This window comes from Candoia aspera, chromosome 4 (assembly GCF_035149785.1).
Source record: "Candoia aspera isolate rCanAsp1 chromosome 4, rCanAsp1.hap2, whole genome shotgun sequence".
Classification (NCBI taxonomy): Eukaryota; Metazoa; Chordata; class Lepidosauria; order Squamata; family Boidae; genus Candoia; species Candoia aspera.
Genome location: NC_086156.1, coordinates 118,909,549 through 118,930,581, shown reverse-complemented (window position 1 = coordinate 118,930,581; position 21,033 = coordinate 118,909,549). Strand labels below are relative to the sequence as shown.

The following is a 21,033-nucleotide window of genomic DNA, read 5'->3' as shown; positions in this document are numbered from 1 at the left end:
GATTCTCCTCGCCTCCCTGTCAAGAAATCCAGAAGAGAACCGCCTTAGCCTTCTGGGCTTTCCTGGGTCGAATTGCTGGGGCTTTCTCAATTTAGCAGGATTCTGTACCGTAGAGCAGAACAATAAACACTAGAGGTAAAGCTTCTGATCTCAGCGTGGTTCTTCGCTCTATATCCTGACAGTACCACAGGCCACCCAGCCAAACAGAAGACACAGACAAAGTCTTTGCAGACCAGATGGCTGAAGTATCCAGGAAACATGCCACTGTGATAATAGGGGATTTCCTGTCCTAACAGTCAGGAATCACGCTGAGACGAGGAGTAGGTCTCTAGTGTTTATTACTGCTACATAAGACAGAATCCTAACAAACTGAAGAAGCGTGGGAAAACCCAGACAGATAAACCCCAAAAGTTAAGGCGGGTCTGATCTGTGTCTCTTTGAATGGCTGCTTAATTCCTCAGTACTACGCATGAGTTTTCCCCCCTGGATAGAGGCCCCCTCCTGCTCGCCATCAGTACTCATGACATTTCCTCTAACCTGACATTAACTGGGAATCAAACTCGCCTGAGGGTTGGGCAAGAACCAGCAGGTAAAAGATTAACAGAGAGAGACCCAAACTTGAAATACAGGTAGTTAGTCCTCGCTTAATGACCACAACTGGGACCGGAATTTCAGTTGCTAAGCAAAGTGGTCATTAAGTAAATCTGACCCGATTTTATGACCTTTTTTGTGGCGGTCATTAAGTGAATCACCATGGGCATTAAGTGAACCATATGGTCGTTAAGTGAATCACATGGTTCCCCATTGATTTTGCTTGCCAGAAGCTGGCCGGGAAAGTTGAAAATCACATGACCACAGAATGCCATGATGGTCATAAGTGTGAGCACTGGTTGCAAGTCGGTTTTTTCAGCACCATTGTAAGTCCAAATTGTCACTAAATGAATGGTTGTTAAGTGAGGTCTACCTGCATGGAGGAATTTCCTGGCTGTGAGAGCTATTAAGCAGGGGAATGGCCTCCCTCCTGGGGTCGTGGGGCTCCATCCCTGGAGGTTTTCAGGCAAAGGCTGGACAGCAGGCGTTTGTCCAGGATGCTCCAAGGCTTCCTGCCCCGGGCACGGGTGGGACTAGAAGACCTCCAAGGTCTCTTCCAACCCCAGGATTCCAGGACTCTGGCATCTGCGGATTCTGTGACGGCTAATCGTAATTTGTGCCGGAGATGTAAATGGTTTGCTTCCAAGCCTCCCAAAATCAGCATCTTTCCCTCCCAGTGGCGGGTGTGGGTTCACTTCTAGGGGAGCTTTTAATCCCCAATGACACAGTCACGATCACCGGCCAATTTCCGCGCCGCTGGCAGCATCTTCCAGGCCGTTCCCTCCGCCGCGCGCGAGCCCTCCTAGCGCCCAGCCGCGGCTGCCCCCCCGCCCGGCACTACCTCGCACGCTGCCGCGCGCCGCTCCGGGCACATCGAAGGGCGCCGGGGGCTGACGTGCTTCCGCTACTACCCTTTGAGGAACGCCGGAAGTCTTCGGAGCCGGGAAAGGAGGTGCCGCTCTAGGGCATCGCCTGAGACTCCCTGAGAAAAGGGCGACCGGCAGCCGGTCGACGGGAGGGAGGCGTGGAGTGACCGGGACGCTCACAGGCCGGAGTCCGAGGCCAGCGGGGGAGCGCCGCTTGCACGAGCTCCGCCGGCGGACCGGCCCGTGACGGCGCGGGCCCCTCGGGTCCGCCTCCCTCCAAGGCGCGGTGCCGTAAAGCGCGGTGCCGGACGCGTCGGCGTTTTCGCGGCAGTGTCGCGCTGGAGCAAAGATGGCGGCGGCGATGACTGTGGCGGTGGCGGCGGGTCCGAGTCTCGGACTGGCGGGGGGTTGCCCGGACTGGACCCAGCAGGCGGAGAGCACCGGGGTGAGGGCGGACGGGGCGGGGGGATCTGCCCGGGGCTCCCGTCCGAGCCGGCCCGGCGGCCGCCCTTCGCCCCTCGCTGCTCCGGCTGCCGGGTGGGCGGATGGACGGCCGGGCGGGCGGGCGCTGACGCTCTTTCTCCTCCTCCCTCGCGCGCCCAGACCACCATCATGGCCGTGGAGTTCGAGGGCGGCGTGGTCATCGGGGCGGACTCGCGCACCACCACGGGGTGAGTGGCCGGCGGTGGGGCGGGCGGGCGGGGGGGTCCCGGGCGGGCCGCGCGGGGGATGACGGCTGTGCCGCTCGCAGGTCCTACATTGCCAACCGCGTCACGGACAAGCTGACCCAGATCCATGACCGCATCTTCTGCTGCCGCTCCGGCTCCGCCGCGGACACCCAGGCCATCGCCGACGCCGTCGCCTACCAGCTGGGCTTCCACAGGTGAGGCCGGGCTGCCTGCGGGCCTCCGGGGGCGGCTGTTCCGCCCTGTCGTTCCTGGCGCCCCGCTCGCTTTCTGCCAGGGCTGTGGGGGGCGATCCAGGAAAGCATTCTGGGGATTGAAAGGAGCGGGGTCTGGAAAGCTGCCTCTGACTCCCTGGCCTTGCCCTGCAGCATCGAGCTGGACCAGCAGCCCCTGGTGCACACGGCGGCCAACCTTTTCAAGGAGATGTGTTATCGGTACCGCGAGGACCTGACGGCCGGGATTCTGGTGGCCGGCTGGGACAGGCGCAAGGGGGGCCAGGTGAGGGGCAGCTTCTGCGCATCGCTCAGCCTGGGGGGGGACCTTGCCGCAGCCCAGCCATTCCCTCAGCGCGTTGACTGCCCCCCTCCGCCTAGCCGCAGGATGCTCTGTCTGGCAGAGGGCCCTTTATCTGAACTCAGCTGCTGCCTTGGGTTGGTCTGTGGCGGCTTATTGCCAACCACTCGCTGGCAACCAACCAACCAGCACCGCCTGCCTCCTCTGCTCTGTGGAAGGTTCCTCTAACCACCTGTTCTCCTGCCCCTTCCAGGTATACTCTGTCCCCATGGGGGGGATGATGGTTCGCCAGCCCTTCTCCATTGGGGGCTCTGGCAGCTCCTACATATACGGTTTTGTGGATGTTTCTTACAAGCCTGGCATGAGTAAGGAGGAGTGCCTGACTTTCACGGCCAACGGTAAAGAGCCCCCAGCCCCAGGGCCAAAGCAGGGGCCAGATTTTTGGGGAGGGGGTGGCTTTACTTTGCTTCTGCCTGCCTTTTTCCCGTGCAGCACTCTCCCTGGCCATGGATCGCGACGGTTCGAGTGGGGGCGTGATCCGCCTGGCTGCCATCACAAAGGACGGCGTGGAGCGCAAGGTCATTCTCGGCAACGATCTACCCCGGTTTTCCTCCGTCTGAGATGGAGGAGTGGGAAGAGGGGTTGCCCCCCGGATGACGCTAGGAACGGCCTGCACTTGTTGGGGATGGGAATTTATTTTGTCTTCATGTGTGCTTGATGAGTATTAAAGGCAGAGAATCTCCACAGAGTGTGGTTGCCGCTTCCTCTTGGTCCGGTGGGGGGGGCAAGGGGAGACGGCAGTTTCCGTTTTATTCTGCCTGCACCTTTCCCAAGCACTGTAAGAATAGTCATTCTAACAGGAAGAACTTCGCAGGGAAGAGTCTTCATTCTCCATGGTGGAACACCAAAAAAATAGCTGGTTGCACGCAACACGCTAAATCCTCAGCAGCCAGCCCCATTTCAAGGTGGTGTTCTGACCCAGGCTCTGTGGTTCTAGTCCGGGACGTTGTGCAAAGTCAGAAAATAGGGTTAAGTGGAGATGGGGGGTGGGGTGGGTTGAGTGAATGCTGCTCGCTTGCCCCTTTCCTCCTCTTGCCTCCCTGGACAGCCAGCAGAGGGTGTGGGCCCTTTCTTCCCATCGCCCCCCCAAGTCTGGTTCCCTCCGCTCCTCCTCGTGGTCTCTTGACGTACTGATTGCTTCCCAACTGTGATTACACTGAGCCTGTGGCTGAGATAAGGGGGTCACACACCCATTGGGGTTCACTCAGCTCCTCCCTGCTCTTGTGGAGACTTGGGGGATTGGGATTGGAGAGGCCCAAAGCTCACTTTGGGGAAGGCTCTGCGTTTTCCACTGCTCCGGCGGCAGGGGTGGGGTGCTGGCTCTGCTCCAGGCAGCTTTTTCCTTGGCACCTCCTCCTCCAAGTAGGAACTGTTGCCTGTCTTTCCCCCTCCACCTCCGCTTGAGCCACAGAGTCTCCTGGGCTCCAGGATGGGGATGGGGGTTCTGGCCTGGCATTTCCTTTGTTGAAGGCTGGGGGATTGGGGCTGGGTATGCTGCAACCTTGGACCAGCTCTCCTGCTCTTGCCCCCCCCCCCCGGCAGAGGGGGTTTCTCCCTCAGGTTGCCAGATCGCTGCGCAGAAAAGGAGGCGACAGGGTGGAGCGTTTTATTCCTAAGAGGCTTCCCCGCGGGCGTCCCTGCATTCGGCTCGTCCCGGAGGATCAGCTGGTGGAGTCCCGCTCCGAGTCGAGCTGGTGGCGGAAGGAGACGCGGGCTTTGCCGCTGAAGTACGCCCGGCCGCTCTGCGGGTCGCCCTCGCTGCTGGTGGAGGGGGTAGACCGTGCTCGGCCTGCCGCGCTTTCGGGGCCGTCGGGAGAAGCTGCTGGGGGGTGGGGGAGAGGAGAAGTGAAGGCTTGGCCCCCGCCTCTGCCTGACTGGCGGGAGGGAGGGCATTGCTGCGCCACCTTACCTTCCGGGGGCTCTCCCGGGCCCGCCTTGCCGGCCCGCCGCGACCCTCCGCGTCTCACGCGCGGAAAGCAGCTGCGGAACTTGGAGCCCATCCTGAGGGGTCCAGACGGAGCGGGAGGCGCCAGCCGCGCAGGAGAGCTCTGGGGGCGCTGCCCTTTCGAGCGGCCTCCTGCCTCTCCCTTCCCGTTTGGGGCAGGAGGGGGAGCCGAGTCCTTGCAATTACAGGGAGCGAGGGGGCGGGCAGAGGGGGGCTGTCCCACAGCGGCCGCGGCGCCAGGGAGGGGCACGGCCCCCGGAGCCTCTCTCCCGCCCGCCACCTGCCTGCTGAGCAGAAGGGGGTGTTTATGCCTGATTCCCACCCGATTCCCGAACGCGTGGCACAATTCGCGCGGCCTTTCTGGCTGCTCCGCGCTGGGATGCGGCCGGGCCGACCTAGCCGAGGACTCCCTCCCGCCGCCTTCGCCGAACGGACTGGGCGCCGGCCTCTCCCTTTGCCCGCTCCACCCCGGCGGCTTTTGGAGGGAGCGGAGGGGGAGAGAACCGCAGCGCCCACCCTCCCCCGCCAGGGATCCTATCCGCGGCGATAGCGCCGGGCCGAGCTGGGCTGCTTCCCAGGCGGGCGGAGAGACCTCACCGCCCCCGAAGGCCCCAGAGCAGACGATCCGGCCGAAGAGTCCTGGGCGCAGCGGCTCCCCCGGGAAAAGGGCAGGAAAACTCCCGCGCTCAGAAAGTTTGGGGTGTCTGGTTGCCGCCCGCGCTTTCGCCACCCGGTTATAGGCAAACGGGAAGCAGTTGGCCGGTGCTTGCTCGGAGGGAGGGAAAGCGGGGTCTCCCTCAAGGAACGGCCGCCCGGGAGGCCGAGCTGGGGCGCACAGCGTTCTCGTCGGTCCAGCCCTCGGGGGTCCCGGCCCGGGTCTCAACCCGTGCTGTCCAGCCAACCTCTCGTAACCTCCTCTGAGGCAGCCGGCGAAGCGGCCCCGATGGAGGCGTGCCGGCTACTCGGCCAGCCGAGAGAGGGGCGGCGCTCTGCACATGCCCCGGCGGTCCCTGCGTCAGCGGGGCGGCGCTGCGCTGTGCACTCTCCCAATGCTGGGACGGCCCTCCTTCCTGGGACAGGCATCCAGCCCTTTCCTCTCCGGCCCTTCCTTCCCTTTTTGATTATCCTGGCGGGGCAGTTCCGCTCCTCCGCGCACTCTCCTCCCGCTCCTCCGTGGACCCGCCGTTCCCGCCGCCGGCAGGTAGCCACTAGCGCCGCCCCCCTCCTCGCGGTCTCTGCGTCCCTGCGCTCGCGAGCCCCTCCGCTTCTCCGCCCTTCTCTTGGCGGCGAGTCCCGAGCCCGATTCCCAGTTCCGCCCACCCGCCCGCGACCAGAATGCCAGTCCCTCGTTGCAGCGACGGATGACTCAACCCCACCGAGTCGCCTGCGGGACTCCGCTGCCCAGGGGCCGCCCTGCGGGGAGGCAGCGCACAAGCGAAGGAGGGGCAGGACGCAATCTCGGCTCCGGATTCCGGCCCGGGGAGGGGGAGAGGGGGTGCGCCGAGCCCGCGGACGCGGGGCTGGGCTTCTCGCAGGTCTCCGCTGCTCGGAGACGCCCCGCGAGGTTGTTGGCGCTGTTGCTGGCGCCCTCTACCTCCGCCCGCGGAGCGGAGCCCGGGTTGGCCGGCGTGCCTTGGCGAGTTGATTCAGTGGGGTCCCCGAGCCACGTCTACACGCCGCTGGTGGAAGAGGAAGCAGTGGCGGCGCCCGTCCGCGCTCACCGGGTAACCGAGCCGGCGCTGGGGGCAGACTGGAGGGGTGGCTGGATCCCCAACTCACCAAACACAGGCGAACCGGCTGCCTCGGCCCTCGGCCCGCGCAGGGGATGATGATTCAATGTTTCCTGCTCTCCCAGAAACTTGAGGAAATCCCAAGTTAACCACAGTTAAGTTAGCACATCATGCCATTCCTGGCCTCCAGCAAATGTGTGCCTGCCTCTGCCAGAAGGCCCAGTGGTGTGTCTGCACAAAGGCACAGCTGAACCACCACCCCCCCCGGGAGGGGAGGGTGCAGTTGCCTGTTCTGACTTGCAGGCAGCCCTGTGGGTTCATAGTCTGTTGGAAGCCAGAGTTTGCACTGAAATAGCCTAGTGAAGCTCCCAAGTTCCTCATGCATGGGGGGGGGGCACAGTGTACCATAGCCCAACCCCAGCTGCCTGTACAGTGCTCCCCAAGTTAAGTAGCTGCTCCCCACATGGTGCTAGTGGGAGGGGCCAGGTGAACCCAGCTGCAGGGCTTGAACCTAGAATTCCATCCAGCTAAGGCTGTACTGGGAGAGATGACCTCTGGTGTGTCCACCCCCTCTGCCATAGCCCTTTCCCATCACTGCCTCCCCCACTTGACCAGCCATCCTGTCAAATGTGTCTGCCTGCCACCAGGCCCATTTCTGGCTCAGGACCAGCAGCTGCCTTCCCCCCTTCCTTCTTCAAAGGAGTTAGGCTGATTTGCAAGGCATGGGCACCTGCTGCATGTGTGTGTGTGGGGGGGGCTTCCAGGTAGAGGAGACCATGGGCCCCAGGACTTCCCCTGCTTCATCTTTCTCCTTTCCAGGGCAGGCAGGCAACATCTGGATAGGACAGGACAGGACAGGACAGGACACTTTATTGGCCAAGTATGATTAGACATACAAGGAATTTGACTTCGGTGGAAGAGCACTCAATATATTTACATAACATCAAAAATAATAGTAAAGTAATAATGCTATTTACTAAAACTAGACAATCAAGAAAGAAAAAAAATTGAAGGAAATAATACTACAGCTATTAACTAACACACACTCCTATTTAAAAGGAGAATTAAGGGACAGTATACTGCATCTGTTGTCCAACATATGTTCGCATTTAACAGAGCATTACCGGTCACATCTCAGCAGTCGTGTCTTACCATACATTGTCAATCCTTATGTCAGGCTACATTAATTAGGAGTTCAACAGAGCAATCACACGAGGGAAAAAACTGTTTCGATGTCTAGGTGTTTTGACATACGGTACTCTGTAGCACCGTCCTGATGGCAGAAGTTGAAACAGTTCATGTCCAGGATGCGAAGGGTCTGCAGGTATCTTCTCCGCCCTCCTTTTGACCCTTGCAATATGCAGGTCTTCTGTAGAAGGCAGGCGGATTGCAATAATTCTTTCTGCAGACTTAACTATCCGTGGAAGTCTGTATCTCCTGCGTGGTTGCAGAACCAAACCAGACAGTCACAGAAGAACAGATAACAGACTCAACCGTTCCTCTGCAGACGTTTCAATGCAGCTTGGAGAAGCCGACGAGAGCGACACCCTTCAGGACCAGGCGGCTCCAGGTCCGTCTGGGCCAGGCAGGCAGGTGGGGAGTTTGGGGGCGGCTCCTGGCATTCCCCAGGGTCTTGGGCTGAGTTCTTCCTCCTTTCCCAGGTCAGCCATGCCATTTCCCCCTGGTGATCTACAAGCCCGTGCCGTTGCACTCCCAGGCCCCGCTCTTCCTGAAGGGGGTGCCCATCATGGCACGAGTGGAAAGCACAGAGCGGTACACCAGCGGTTCCAAGGTGAGGGGAGCCAGTCCCTTTACAGGCACCTGCCTGTGAGCCTCCAGCCTGCAGTTCCACGTGGCAAAGTCTGGCGGTTCTCAGGGCCCTGTTTTGGGAAACAGTTTCATTAGCAGTTTCTTCTGGCCTGGAGATGGTGGTGGGAGGCACGCGCCTGGCCCTCCGTCCTCAAGGCAGAACCATGTTTCTGTCACCGGGTCAGTGGCTGGGCCAAGCAGTGACGGAAGGAAGAAGGAGCCGACTGGGGGACCGGGAATGTCCTGGGGGCACCCAAGCCTACTTCTAGTCCTGGCTGGAGAATCGCCAGCCAGCCAGCCATCGCACAGGACCCAGGAGGAGGACTGGATTTTGTTCACTCTCGTCAACCGAAGACTGAGAGGATGAGGGGTCTGGGGGAGATACAAGTCCTTTGTTTTTCCAAATTGCCAACTGGAAAAACAGCAATTTCACATGCAGTTTTGGAGACATTCTCACTTTGGTAATGCATAAACTGAGAAATAGTTACATTTTTGTGTAAGGAAGTTCATATTTAAACTGTTCCACATTGTGCAAATTGTTGGGTCAGTTGTTTGTAAGACTGATAAATCGTTTGTGGATATTCTCTGTTTGGTAAACTGTTTGGAGCCCCAGATCATCTTGCTTCTAAGAACACCAGAAATGGCCTTCTGCCAATGCAGAAAGTTGGTTGGCCTGCACAGCCTCCAAACTTCCCGGAATTCCCAGCCAACATGACCAAAGGCCAGGAATTCTGGGAGGTGCTATCCATCCCCCGTGCAGCTGGCTGCAGGATGCTTTGAATCAAAGGCATAAAAGGGGAAGTCTCAGTTCAGGTGCAATTCAAAGTTGTGCCAAGTAACTGGATGTGTATTTCCAGCTATCTAATTAACGTTAACGGCTGTAAGTGCTACCCAGACCTTAAGGGAGGAATTGGGTCGAGGCTGCAGGCTCACGGTGGAGGGGATGCAGCCAAGGCCCAGGAGATGGGGAACTGGGGGGGCAACAGGGGAAGACACCAATGCCGCTCTTTCCCTGCCTGACGAGGGAGGCATCCCTCCAGAATGGCCCCTTTGTGGCTGAGGCCCAAAGCCAGAGGGCCCTTCTCTTCAGCGGCTTCCTCGACTCCACGGCTGGGAAGTCCCTCAAGAGGGCCACGCTTTTCCCCCCTCCCTCCAGGACAAAGGGCCCAAACTGCCCAATTCTGCACAGGGCACCACAGCTGGTAGTGTTCTTTCCACCCAGTCCCGTGGCTGACGGGGAGGGGAGTTGGGGGGTTGCACCAGAATGCCTTGAAGGGCCCTGCACGACTCTCCCTCCCAATAGGTGCGGCCCAGCACGGTCTACACCTTGCGGCTGAGCCACGGCCAGTTCACCTGGAGCATGAAGAAGCTCTTCCGGCACTTCCAGGAGCTGCACCGGGACCTGATGAAGCACCGCCTGCTCCTGAGCCTGCTCCCGCTACCCCGGTGAGATTCAGGCACCTGCCCTAGCCAGGCAGGGTCTCCTCCTAGCCCCAGGGGTGGAGAAGGGGGCCAGGTTGGGGAAGGCTATTCTGAGTCCAGGCTGGGACACAGATCTCGCAAGTAGCAATCCCTGGCATGGTTCTCATCTGGAGGGCCCCCTCTCTGCTTTCAGATTTATTAATTTCTCCTTCTCTAAGCATGTTGTAAATCTTAAAGTGGGGGGATGGATTTGGGCCAGTTAAATACCTCTATGATTTCCTTCCCATTTATTTTATTTTTATTATTTTATTTATTTTCTATCCCGCCTTTATTATTTTTATAAATAACTCAAGGCAGCGAACACACCTAATACTCCTCCCTCCTCCTGTTTTCCCCACAACAACAACCCTGTGAGGTGGGTTGGGCTGAGATAGAGGGACGGCCCAGGGTCACCCAGCTGGCTTTCGTGCCTAAGGCGGGACTGGAACTCCCGGTCTCCTGGTTTCTAGCCCAGCACCTGAACCACTAGACCAGACTGGCTCTTTACTTTACTGCAAACATTCCATGGTGGCTGGCAAAGGGCGTGTGAATCCTGTGGTATTTTTTGGAATGACCGCTTTTGGGTGACATTCTCTAGACACAGTCTATCGGCCATGCATGTGATGATTTGTAGAGATGGGAGTTGTAGTGTCTGAAGGACTCCAGTTAAGAGAACCTTTTGGATGCAGCTTTTTGCCAAGCCTGAATATGTGTCTCAGCTGGCTGGTTGACAGAGCTGTCCTGGGGCTCTCTATAAAATTCATGATTTTTTTGTGCAAATGTCTTTTCTCCCTCCTTTGTTGCATGCATCATCCTTCATGTAATCACAAGAAGATTCTACTTGCGCACACAGCCTTGTGCAGAAATCCAGCCTTGGCAAGAAGAGGCTAAATTGCTTCACATAAGTGTCAGCAGAATTTGCCAACAGTTTTATAAGCCCCAGGAAAGCCTTAGCACAGGCAAAACCTTCAGTTAGGAAATAATCTCCTTTCGTTGTTTTTTATTGCACGCACCTTTTATTGCACGCACCGGGTGTGGCATGAACTCAGCCAGGGCACTTCCTCTCAACATCTCTCCCCCCAAAGGGAACCCCCATTTCTCCAGCTTGGCTTGTAGGGAGACCCATTTGCCCTCCAAGGCTACTGCAGGCCTTGCATTCTGCCTCCCCCACCACTCAGCAAAGAGAGCCTCTTCCCAACCCTCTGGTGACCCAGGCTGGGGGGCAGGGGTGGGGGGCTTCCCTATCCAGTCCCCAGGAGCCTGAGGGAACCTGCTGGCATTCTTGTCTTGGCTGCTTCTGGGCAGGGTGAGGTTGAGCTGTGAATCTCTCTCTCCCTGGCAGGTTTGTCCTGCATGGCTCATGGCCAGCACGGAGCTCCCTGGAACTGCCCCCCTTGCCACACGGGGGCGGTGAGGTTTCCCGGCGCCCATCCAGCAAGCAGGTGAGGCAGCAGAGAGCTGGATGGAGTTTCAAGGATGGGCAGCAGCGTGGCTCTGCTCAGCCGGCTGGCAGCTCCACGAAGCACAGGTCCTCCACATGCACGCAGAAGGACCCCTCAGCTGCCTCCGGTGACTGGGGGGCTTCAAAGAATCAGTGGAAGGATGCAGGGATGGGGGGGGAAAGGACTGCAGCTGTTCAGTTGCATCCTGATGTCCAGGGAGGTGGCGGCTGCTGACAGGGCATGGCGTGGCAAAGGGTGGAGGGGCAGCTCAGTGCCCCTCCACCCCTCCTCCTGACTCCTCTCCCACAGAAACAGCTTGAAAGTTACCTGAACACCTTGCTGGAAATGAGTGTTTACCGGGACTACCATGCGATGGTATGGTTCCCTTCTATCTCCCCTTCGGCCGGGGCAGGGGAGGTTGCCAGGCCTGGCCGTGGTTCTCCTGAGCAACACCTGCTCCTTCCGTGCAGGCAGAGTTCCTGGACGTGAGCCAATTCTCCTTCCTTCCGGACCTTGGGCCCAAAGGCCTGTGAGTTGAGCCCTTGTCTTCTGCCCTTCGGCATTTGGGGGGGGCTGGGCCACAGACCAATTTCCAAGCCCTGCGTCCCCTTCCTCTCCCTCCAGGGAAGGCATGATCCTGAAGCGGTCTGGGGGCCACCACATCCAGGGGCTAAACTGTGCTGGGCATCACCAGGTCTGCTACCGCTGGTCCAAGAGGTCAGTCCTGGGGGCTGGAGGGGGAGGGGCGGAATGGGGGTCCGATTTCTCTGCCACCCCCACCACACCCCACCTCTCCCCTTCAACCCCGCAGGTGGCTAGTGGTGAAGGACGCCTTCCTGCTCTACCTGAAGCCGGAGTCGGGCGTGATCTCCTGCGTGCTGCTCTTTGACCCAGCCTTCAGCGTCCAGGTGGGCAAGAAACCCACAGAGACAAAGTACGGGGTCCGTGTGGACAACAGCTGCAGGTCAGTCAGGAGGGGCGAAGGGAGGCCCAGGCAGATGACCTGGGCCTTTCATCTGAGCGCAGCCCTTGTTCACCCCTCAGCCTGGGCAAAGCCCCAAGGGGGGGCAGCCACAGAGCAAAGTGCCCTCCTCCCCCTGCCACGAAGCTGGCGTGAGCCAGTGAGCGGCCCTTCTTGGTCTCTTCCCTGCCCCACAAGAGGGTGGGAGCCTGGCCGGGGCCACGCATGGAGCGCCCCAGCCAGCTGCTGGGAGAGCTTCATGTCCCCCCCAGGTCCCTTGTCTTGAAGTGCAGCAGCTACCGGCAGGCCCGTTGGTGGGGGCAACAGGTTGCCGAACTGGCAGAGAGCAAAGGCCAGGAGCACCTGCAGCTGCACCGCCACGACGGGTTCGCCCCTGTCCGCGAGGAGACCCCCGCCCGCTGGTGAGCGCTGCTGCCACTGCTGCTCGGGGGGGCGTGGGGCCAGCACAGCCGAGGCTGGCCCACTCTCACCTCTCACTCTGCTGCGGCAGGTTTCTTAATGGAGCCGGGTATTTTGCTGCTGTGGCAGACGCCCTGGTCCTGGCCCAGGAGGAAATCTTCATCACGGATTGGTGGTGAGCCTGGAGCGACCCGCTCAGGACTGAGGGCGGCCCTGGGGGACTGGGCAGGATGCCCCCTCTGGCTGTGCTGCCCATTCCCATCCCTCTGGGAGAGCAAGCGTGGGCCTGAAGCCAGGAGCTCAGGGGCAATCAGCCCCATAGCCTTGGCCGCCCAGCAGCCAGCAGTGCCTGGATCCTGCTACTGCTGGCAAACTGGAGCAGCTCACCCAGCTCAGGTTGGGCTCCAGGGCCCAGAACCCTTTCCCAGAGCAGGAAGATCTGCCAGGGCAGGATGGCAGTTTGCCTGCAGCCAGTCCTGCCAGAGGGGATGCGGGGGAAGCAGGTCCCTCCTGTAAGCCAGAAGGGGAGCAGGAGCCAAGCCTGCCTTTCCTGGGCCAATCCATGGATTGGACAAGGACGGACGTCCCTCCCTCCCGCTCTTCCAGGCTCAGCCCTGAGATCTACATGAAGCGTCCAGCTCAGTCAGATGAGTGGAGGCTGGACCTCATCCTGAAGCACAAAGCGGTGAGTGACCCCTGCAGGGCCTCACGGTGCTGGGGAAGGGGATCGGGCTGGCCTCCCTGACCAGCAGATGACCCCCCCGAATGGCTCACCTTTGCAGGAGCAGGGGGTGCATGTCTGCGTGCTCCTGTTCAAGGAGGTGGAGCTGGCCCTGGGCATCAACAGCGGGTACAGCAAAAGGGCCCTGATGCTGCTGCACCCCAACATCAAGGTAAATGTGCCCTTCTTTCTGATGGGCAGCCCTGGAATTCAGGTGTGGGTCTGCAGCCTTCCCTTCCTAGTCCCCCCCAGTTCCTGGTCCCCCCAGCCCCCCCAGTCCTCCTGGCTTCAGCCACCCCTCACACATCCAGAGAAAGCAGGACGTGGGGTGGGCAGGGGGATTTTCTCGGGCTCCAGGGGCTTCTGCAGAAGATTCCTGCCTTCTTCCTGGCTTCCTCCCCGCTCTATTCCCATCCCCTGCTCTGCTTTCTCTCCCTGCCAGGTAATGCGCCATCCGGACCACGTCTCCTCCATCGTCTTCCTGTGGGCTCACCACGAGAAGCTGGTGGTGGTGGACCAGTCGGTGGCTTTCCTGGGAGGGCTGGATCTGGCCTACGGGCGCTGGGATACCCCAGAATATCGCCTTGCAGACCTGGATGGTGAGAACTGCCATGGCCCCAAGGTGAGCCACTGCCCAAGCTGCCCCAGGCCTGCAGCCAAGCTGTTTCCTGCCTCTTGCTGCTCAACTAAGTCCCTCCCTCCCTCCCTCCCTCCCTCCCTCTTTCACCTTCCTTCCTTCCCTCCCTCCCTCCTTCACCTTCCTTCCTCCCTCCCTCCCTCTCTGCAGCTCAGCTGCCCTTTCTCTTGATGGGCAGCCCCTGCTCGCCTCTGCCGACCTCCTGTAACCCCACAGCAGTGCTCAGACATGGCCTTGAGCAGGTAGGGAGGTGGCCAGCCATGGGCATCTTTCAGCGGGCTGTTCCTGGGTGGTTGCCCCCCCTGTGCTATTCAGACCTGCTCTCTTCCTCTCCCCACTACTGCTGGTCCCAGGCCCCTCCTTCGCCGCCATGTTCCTCCCTGACTGTCTCTCTCACTCAGGGCGGGGGCGCCCCTGCAGGGCCGGGTGAGGAGGCCCCCGTGGACCTGGCCACAAACCGGCTGCTCTGGCTGGGCAAGGACTACAGCAACCTCATTGCCAAGGACTGGGTGCAGCTGGACAAGCCTTTTGAAGGTGAGCGGGGAGGGGCGAGGGTGGGCAGGCAGAGATTCTGGGCAGTGTGGGGGGACGAAACAGCCTTCCTGGCTTCTGAGACCTGCTGGAATTTGCTTTGCCTGGAAGCTGGATGTGGGAACCTCTCTTCCCCTGCTGCTGTCACGCACACGCTGCTCTTTGGTTTGTGTGAGGAAGGGGGCCCTGCTGATTTTGTAGCCCAGCCCCCTCTGTATCCAGAGGGGGCTGCCTGAGCCTCCCCAGCCAGTGGCCCTCCAGCTGCCCCTTCAAAGGTCTCCAGTGAAGGAGAGACCCCACTTGCACAGCTTGCTTTGCTTTACCCAGACCAGCTTCCTTTGGCAGGCTCTCTGATGGAAGGATGCGAGGGGGAGAAGAGGGGGCGGGCGGGTCTTGTCTGCATTTGAGGCAGCCCTGGCCCATCGTCAGAGGAAAGGCAGCCCCGCTGCGCCCCTGCTGGTCCTTTCAGGGTGACGCTGGCCCGTGCTGGGGGAATCCGCCGTCCCCGGTGCTGCACAGTGACCCCGCACCCCTTGGCTGGGCCAGATTTCATTGACAGATTCCAGACCCCTCGGATGCCTTGGCGGGATGTGGGGGTGGCTGTTCACGGCGTGGCAGCGCGGGACGTGGCCCGGCATTTTGTTCAACGCTGGAACTTCACCAAGGTGGGTGGCAGGCAGGGAAGGCCGGCCTGGCTGGTGGGCAGATCTGGGTTTGGTTCCTCCCCAGAAGCCGCAACAGCAGCTCAGCTATAAAACTGAACCGGATGGTATTTTCCAGCTGTATTGGAGGTAACTTGCAAAAAGAAGCAAATACATTTTCTGTAGTGGAGATTGTTAGCAACAAGTAACTAATGCCAAATAACAATAGAAACCCACCAGCCCAATTTGTGTTTGTGCAAGGCACTGACCCCTTGCACCCTTCCCTGAGTATTGGGCAGCGGGGGGGGGGGGGGCTGCAGCTGAAGGCCCAGGTCAGGAAGGCAAAGTACCTCTTCTCCTGGCTTCTTCTGGGGTCTTGGCCACAGATCTCTCCACTCGCTGCTTGTGATCCTGCAGGGCAAAAGTTGCTGGGGAGGGTGTTGGTGGGGCAGGGACAGCCTTGCATTTTCCCTCCAGCTGTGGGGACTTGGAGTGAAAAAATAGATACCGCTTTCATGTGACAGTAGTGACAGTCAAAGTAGGTTGCATAGTTTATGAGTACTTTCTATTTGTTTAATTTTATAGCCTACATAGTCTCTTTTTATTGATAACTGTTGATGTACATTATATGGCTTGTCAGTATTCAGAGACCCATATAAATAATACAGAAACAGGTTTCGATGGGGGCGAGGAGTTGCACCATTGTATTTTCACCACGAGTAATTTTTGCCTGCTTGACGAGCAGCCAAGGAAAGCTACAGGCCGTGTGCTGGCCAGGGGCTCCAGGGATGCTGACTCCCTCGTTTCTGTTCCACAGACAATCAAGGCCAAGTACAAGGGCTCCGAGTACCCCTACCTGCTGCCCAAGTCCCCCCACGTCCCCCCGAGGTTCCCATTTCTCGTGCCTGGTGCCCAGGTTGCCAATGTCCAGGTGAGGGAGCAAAGGCACGCTGGTGGTTGGAGAGCAGAGCTTGGGGCCTCAAGGGGCCGAGGCTGAGCACCTTGCTCAAGGACGGCGTTGGGGATGAGACAACATGCCAGGTGCCCAGATGCATGGACCGAGAGGTCCCCCCAGTTTTGCACATTCTTTTGCCTTTTGGGGTTCGGAACGCATAGGATCTTTTTGAGGGGGTGGCAGAGCCCGTAACCTTGGATGTAAAAGGGCTCCCAGCAAGGTGGGGTGCAGTGGGGATGCCTGCCAGGAGGGGCATTTCAGCATCCAGCCACACCCCTTTTGACCTGAAAGAGCTCCGGCTGCGTCCTCAGGTGCTGCGCTCAGTGGACCGGTGGTCAGCCGGCCTCCATGAATGTTCGATCTACAACGCCTACCTGAATGTCATCAAGACTAGCCAGCATTACCTGTACATCGAGGTAGGGCCATAGCCCAGGCAGGGCAGCCACTCGGCCACAGGACAGCCTGGGGACGAACTCTAGCAGGGATGGCTCGTTAGGCCTTTGTGGGGTGGGACGGGAGCCCTGAAAAGAACTGCAAGAGCAGGGAGGGGCAAGCCCCCCCTTCCCCTTTGCCAAGGGGCAGCTTGGCACACTGGCCCAGGTGCCTTTCCCTCTCGTAGAACCAGTTCTTCATTAGCTGCACAGACGGACGCTCAGTTCTCAACACAGTAGGAGACGCGGTTCTGCAACGGATCCTGCTTGCTCACAGGTTTGTTTGGCTGATGGGGGGCGGGGGGGCGGGGCTGATGCATCCAGGTTGCGTGACTCCATACTTATAGCAGGAGCCTCCGTGCATGTACTAAGAGCTGCCATGCACCGTCAGGGAAGCTATCTGCCAAGTCCTTGTCTGCCTTACGAGGTAGCCCAGACAGGAAACACGACCAGATGAGCTAATCCCACTTTATTTATTTACATTAACAGAATCTTGCAAGTCTGAAAGGACATTTCTCCCTGTCACTTCTACAGCCTAACTAAGCTATTCTCTTCCGAGCCCTTACCCCACCCACATTCCTGCTGCGGGCTCAGCTGTCTCTTCGCTCTGTCTCCCAAGGTCATTCCCTCCTCAGGAGCCAGGATGGACCCCTTTCACAGCACAGCAGGGGTTCAAGAGGATCTTCTTCCCCCAGGACCTGCCAAATGGCACTTTGAAACAGCTCTGGCAGATCCTGTTTTGACCCTGCTGCCACAGAGAGACCCATCCCACCCCCCACCAGTCAAAGGCAGGCAGCGTGGGAATCCTGGCTCCTGGATCAGGAAACAACTGGGTGGCTGCTTGGGTGTGAACATAAATTCCAAAACAGTTGGGCCCCCTTAAATTCCTGGTACCCTCTGTACAGGATCAGAGGCTCTGGCCAACCCGAGAGAACTGTGTTAGTCCATGGGGGCAAAAAATCAGGAGTCTGGTAGCCCCTTTTCCGACTGAGACATTTTACCGAAAGGCAGAAGCTTTTGTGAGCTGTAGTGGCTCCCTTCACGGATGCACGGATTGATCCCGCAATGGCCAGTTGGCTCTTGGAAGCTGCCTCACAGGAACCTGCCTCTGCATAACCTCCCTTTGCCCCCCCCCGTTTCCCCTGCCTCCCCCCAATTTAAATCCTCCATCAGCCCAGCCCCCCCCCCACGTGCCCAAGGAAGGGAGCTGCTCCTGTGCACGAAAGCTGCTGCCTCTGAATCAAACGCCTGAGTCGGAAAAGGGGGCCTCGATTTTCCATCGAGGCCCGGAATGCCACACAAGCCACAGGAGGAGCAAGAGGGCTGGGAGGGTGGCAGGGAAGCAGCCCCTGTGCCATATCCTCTGACCCCCTGGTGGGCTTCCCCAACACAGCGAGAAGAAGCCGTTCCGGGTGTACGTGCTGCTCCCCCTCCTGCCTGGATTTGAGGGAGACATTGCACAGGGGGGCAGCAACTCCATCCAAGCCATCCTTCACTTTACCTACGGGTGAGTTTGGACCCAGGGTTCAGGGGCATGGGACCCGGCTCCCCACTGTTGGGGGCAGCGGGGAGGGGGGCAGAATAGGGCTCAGGGCCAGGCGGCCTGATTCCTTTCTCACTTTGCAGGACTCTCTGCCGTGGGGAGTCGTCCATTGTTAGTCGCCTTCAGGCAGTCAGTGAGTATGGGCGGGGAGGGGAGGGCGGGAGCAGAGCTCAACCCCGCCCCTTGGAGCTGTGGCCTCCAGTGCCCCGATTCTGCCACAACCGTCCACCCCAGGAGTGCGGCAAGCAGTGCGGCAAGCGGTGCGGGGCTGGGGCGTGGAGTGGGAAGGCCCTGGGCCAGAAGTGAGGGTAGAAGGGTGCCCTCCTGCCTTTGAAACATCCAGGGGCAGGGCTGAAGGCTCTGTTCTTCTCTCCCTGCCATCTCAAAAAGTGGGGGAGGCCTGGAAGAACTACATCTCTTTCTGTGGGCTCCGGACACACGGGGAGCTGCAGGGCACGCTTCTCACCGAGCTGGTCTACGTCCACAGCAAGATGCTCCTTGCGGATGACCGGCGCGTCATCATTGGTGGGTTGGGGAGCTGGGAGGGGGCACTGTGCGGGGTGACCCCAGCCCCCGGCAGTCATATGCTTCATATGCCCAACTCCCCTGCCCAAAGGTTCGGCCAACATCAACGACCGGAGTCTGCTGGGAAAGCGGGACAGCGAGTTGGCAGTCCTGGTGGAGGACACGGAACTGCTGCCATCCGTCATGGATGGGCAGGAGTACCCAGCAGGGAAGTTCGCGCTGAGCCTGCGCCTCGAATGCTTCAGGTGAGCCCTGCGTGAGCAGAAGGGCCCCCCCCCACCCTCTCCACACAGCAAAAGCCAAAGGGAGTGGAGCCCCCTGGGGGCCACAGAGGGCTGACAGGTGGGCCCGGCAGATGCAGGGCAACAGGATCCTTTTCCCCAGCTAACCTTGCTGCCTCTGCCCAGGCAGCCCCAGGGCTGAGGGTGAAGTCCCACTCTCTCTGGGCACATTTTGCCCAGCCAGATGCACCCCCCCTTCCCTTGCAAGAAAGCTGCTTTGCCCCCCCCCATGCCTTCTCCACTGTGGAAGGGCCGCCAGTGCCCCCTCCTTGTTGCATGGATTAGGGGCCGGTGAGGCTGTTGCCCCGCTGGAAGGCAGAGACGGGCACCCCTCACTCAGCCTCCCTGTGGAAAACCTTGGCAGGCACCTCTTGGGGATAACTCCGGAGAACAACGCCAGCATTCAGGACCCCGTCAGCAACCACTTCTTCCATGAGGTCTGGTGTGCCCGAGCCTTATCCAATACCCACATTTATGAGGAGGTATGGCCTAGCATCTGGGGTGGGAGTCTCACAGGTCACGTACGTCAGATACGAGGACCACGCAGGGGCGGTTAGGATGCCCCTTACTCTGATCTGTAAATTAGCCTCCAGCTGTGTGGATTTCCTCTCCCAGTCAGCTGGGCTGAGCTAAAGAGCACCGCGGCCACGCTGGGCTGGCCAGCCAGCATAAACCCACCCTTGGAATTAGGCAGGTGCAGGTTTTAGCTCCCTCCACGGGGTCAGGAGGGCCTTGCTAGAGCCCCGGCCAGAGTTCCTGCCTTGCCAGGAGGAGGCAGCAGGCCCAGAGGGAGGACAGACATCCATGGAGGGGGGGAGTCTGGGTGTCTGCTCTCAGGGTCTTTTGGGGGGGGAGCAGAGCTGCCTTCCCCCACCCTGGATGGCACCAGCCACCTCCCAACTGGGAGCTTCCTTTTACTAAGCCAACTCCCAACCCTGGGCTCCCACCGCCCCCAATTCTGCAGGTCTTCCGCTGTCTTCCCACCAACGCCGTTCGGTCGCACCGGGCACTGCGCGAACACGTGGCGGTGGAGAGCCTGGCCTCGCTCAGCCCCATCCTGGCACGGGACCGTCTGCGGGCGGTGCGGGGGCTCCTGGTTGGCTTCCCGCTGGAGTTCCTGGCTGAGGAGCACCTCCTGCCGCCACTGAACTGCAAGGAGGGCATGATCCCCACGGAGGTGTGGACGTGAGCGCGAGAGCCGGGCGGAGGGAGGCCCGCAGACCGGCCCCCTGGACGCCCCGCGCCCCGGCCGGGCAGCCGCTCCCTCGCGGGATAACTGGAAGGGGCTCCGCCCGGACTGAGCTTTGCGGGGGACGCAAGGACTGCGGGCGCCAGACGAAAGGGGCCCAGCGCCTGGCCAGTCGAGGCGGTCGCCCCAATGCCCCCGTCCGCGGGGATCAGCTACTTTTTAATCGCGAGCGAAGGACGCATATCCGCACGTTCAATAAACACGCATTCCGCCCGCGCGTCCTTGTCCCGCGACTGCTTTGCCGGACCTGTGGTGGGCTGGGCGGGAGGGTTCGCACGACGCGCGTGGCCAACCCTTCGCCTCGACTTAGTGCCCGGCACGTGCGGCCGCCGCGCCTCTTCCCCCGATGACCGCCTTCCGCCGGAAGTGCCCTGGACCCGCCCCTTCCGCCCTCACGCTCCCAGACGACCAGCGATTCCACGCATGCTCGCCTGCGCGCGCTGTTTTCCGTCTTCCCCCCCCCTCCCGCAAGCGCTTCGCGGAGCCTGGCTCGGAGGCCCCGCCCCCAGCCCCTGCGCGTGCGCAGTGCGGCGGCCCTCTCCTCCGGGCGCCGCTCAGTCGGAGCGAGGCGGGCGGCAGGTCGCTCGAAGGGTCGCTCGGCCGGCCGGGCAGAGCGATGGGCCCGTAGCGGGTGGGAGCCCCGCCGCCGCCGCCGCCATGGCCGACCCGGCCCCCGCCCGCAGCCTCGACGACATCGACCTCTCCGCCCTCCGGGTGAGTGGGCCGCCCTCCGTCCCCGTCCGCGTCCCCGTCCCCGCTCGCCCCGGCCCGGCCCGTCCTCCGTCCCGCCGAGGAGGCCAAGGGGTCTAGCCCGCGCCGGCCGGGCTGAGGCCGCCCCCGGGACGCCCCTACGGACCCGCCCGAGAGCCCCGCGCCCCCCCACCCCGTCGCGGACGCCGAGGCGACCCTTGCCCCCGGGCGGGGCGGGCGGCAGCCTCCTGGGCGGGACCGGCTTCCCGGGGAACAGCAGCGGCGATCGGCGGGCGCCTCTAGCTCCCTCCAGGCCGGCCCCGCGCCCGCCCGTCCGCCCGACCT

At 60.6% G+C, this 21,033-nt stretch overlaps 4 protein-coding genes across 11 annotated transcripts in view; 3 read left to right on the top strand and 1 right to left on the bottom strand.

The window, feature by feature from the left end:
* The first annotated feature begins 1,758 nt into the window (after positions 1 to 1,758).
* On the top strand, positions 1,759 to 3,400 carry PSMB6 (proteasome 20S subunit beta 6). The gene is made up of 6 exons (XM_063301820.1): positions 1,759 to 1,902; positions 2,061 to 2,128; positions 2,209 to 2,340; positions 2,512 to 2,641; positions 2,910 to 3,054; positions 3,149 to 3,400. The coding sequence occupies exons 1-6, from the start codon at positions 1,807 to 1,809 to the stop codon at positions 3,274 to 3,276; spliced, it is 699 nt and encodes a 232-aa protein (XP_063157890.1). The 5' UTR covers positions 1,759 to 1,806; the 3' UTR covers positions 3,277 to 3,400.
* A 906-nt stretch (positions 3,401 to 4,306) lies between these two features.
* C4H17orf114 (chromosome 4 C17orf114 homolog) lies at positions 4,307 to 5,102 on the bottom strand. The gene is made up of 2 exons (XM_063301830.1): positions 4,626 to 5,102; positions 4,307 to 4,538 (listed from the first exon to the last, which is right to left on the bottom strand). The coding sequence occupies exons 1-2, from the start codon at positions 4,714 to 4,716 to the stop codon at positions 4,378 to 4,380; spliced, it is 252 nt and encodes an 83-aa protein (XP_063157900.1). The 5' UTR covers positions 4,717 to 5,102; the 3' UTR covers positions 4,307 to 4,377.
* Positions 5,103 to 5,780: 678 nt separating this feature from the next.
* PLD2 (phospholipase D2) lies at positions 5,781 to 20,178 on the top strand. 2 transcript variants are annotated; one of them, XM_063301795.1, is made up of 25 exons: positions 5,781 to 5,862; positions 7,800 to 7,961; positions 8,053 to 8,183; positions 9,504 to 9,646; positions 11,004 to 11,103; positions 11,413 to 11,478; positions 11,574 to 11,632; positions 11,728 to 11,820; positions 11,915 to 12,067; positions 12,337 to 12,486; positions 12,576 to 12,659; positions 13,091 to 13,169; positions 13,267 to 13,377; positions 13,648 to 13,827; positions 14,244 to 14,376; positions 14,920 to 15,038; positions 15,832 to 15,945; positions 16,131 to 16,385; positions 16,589 to 16,677; positions 17,794 to 17,907; positions 18,027 to 18,076; positions 18,334 to 18,468; positions 18,560 to 18,713; positions 19,114 to 19,231; positions 19,714 to 20,178. In XM_063301795.1, the coding sequence occupies exons 2-25, from the start codon at positions 7,907 to 7,909 to the stop codon at positions 19,936 to 19,938; spliced, it is 2,910 nt and encodes a 969-aa protein (XP_063157865.1). In that variant the 5' UTR covers positions 5,781 to 5,862; positions 7,800 to 7,906; the 3' UTR covers positions 19,939 to 20,178. The 2 variants fall into 2 exon arrangements, with proteins under 2 accessions (XP_063157865.1, XP_063157864.1); XM_063301794.1 differs by having other exon boundaries at positions 16,281 to 16,385; positions 19,714 to 20,175.
* A 356-nt stretch (positions 20,179 to 20,534) lies between these two features.
* The window catches only part of MINK1 (misshapen like kinase 1), a 29,843-nt gene continuing 29,344 nt past the window's right edge, over positions 20,535 to 21,033 (top strand). For 4 of the 7 annotated variants that reach the window (XM_063301791.1, XM_063301788.1, XM_063301786.1 and 1 more), the window contains exon 1: positions 20,541 to 20,712. In XM_063301791.1, the coding sequence (XP_063157861.1) occupies positions 20,656 to 20,712 (57 nt within the window). In that variant the 5' untranslated portion in view covers positions 20,541 to 20,655. Of the gene's footprint in view, positions 20,713 to 21,033 lie in introns of all 7 variants that reach the window. The other 3 variants (XR_010067859.1, XM_063301789.1, XM_063301785.1) reach the window with 3 other exon arrangements.

Bases quoted from the DNA above. Each gene is read 5' to 3' on its own strand.
- PLD2 (XM_063301795.1), top strand. From the start codon at position 7,907: ATGCAGCTTGGAGAAGCCGACGAGAGCGACACCCTTCAGGACCAGGCG. The intron at 11,104-11,412 runs GTGAGGCAGCAG...CCTCTCCCACAG, and splicing joins GGCGCCCATCCAGCAAGCAG to AAACAGCTTGAAAGTTACCT. The intron at 15,039-15,831 runs GTGGGTGGCAGG...TCTGTTCCACAG, and splicing joins AACGCTGGAACTTCACCAAG to ACAATCAAGGCCAAGTACAA.
- C4H17orf114 (XM_063301830.1), bottom strand. From the start codon at position 4,716: ATGGGCTCCAAGTTCCGCAGCTGCTTTCCGCGCGTGAGACGCGGAGGG. The intron at 4,539-4,625 runs GTAAGGTGGCGC...CCCACCCCCCAG, and splicing joins CCCGGGAGAGCCCCCGGAAG to CAGCTTCTCCCGACGGCCCC.
- PSMB6 (XM_063301820.1), top strand. From the start codon at position 1,807: ATGGCGGCGGCGATGACTGTGGCGGTGGCGGCGGGTCCGAGTCTCGGA. The intron at 2,129-2,208 runs GTGAGTGGCCGG...TGCCGCTCGCAG, and splicing joins GACTCGCGCACCACCACGGG to GTCCTACATTGCCAACCGCG. The intron at 3,055-3,148 runs GTAAAGAGCCCC...TTTCCCGTGCAG, and splicing joins CCTGACTTTCACGGCCAACG to CACTCTCCCTGGCCATGGAT.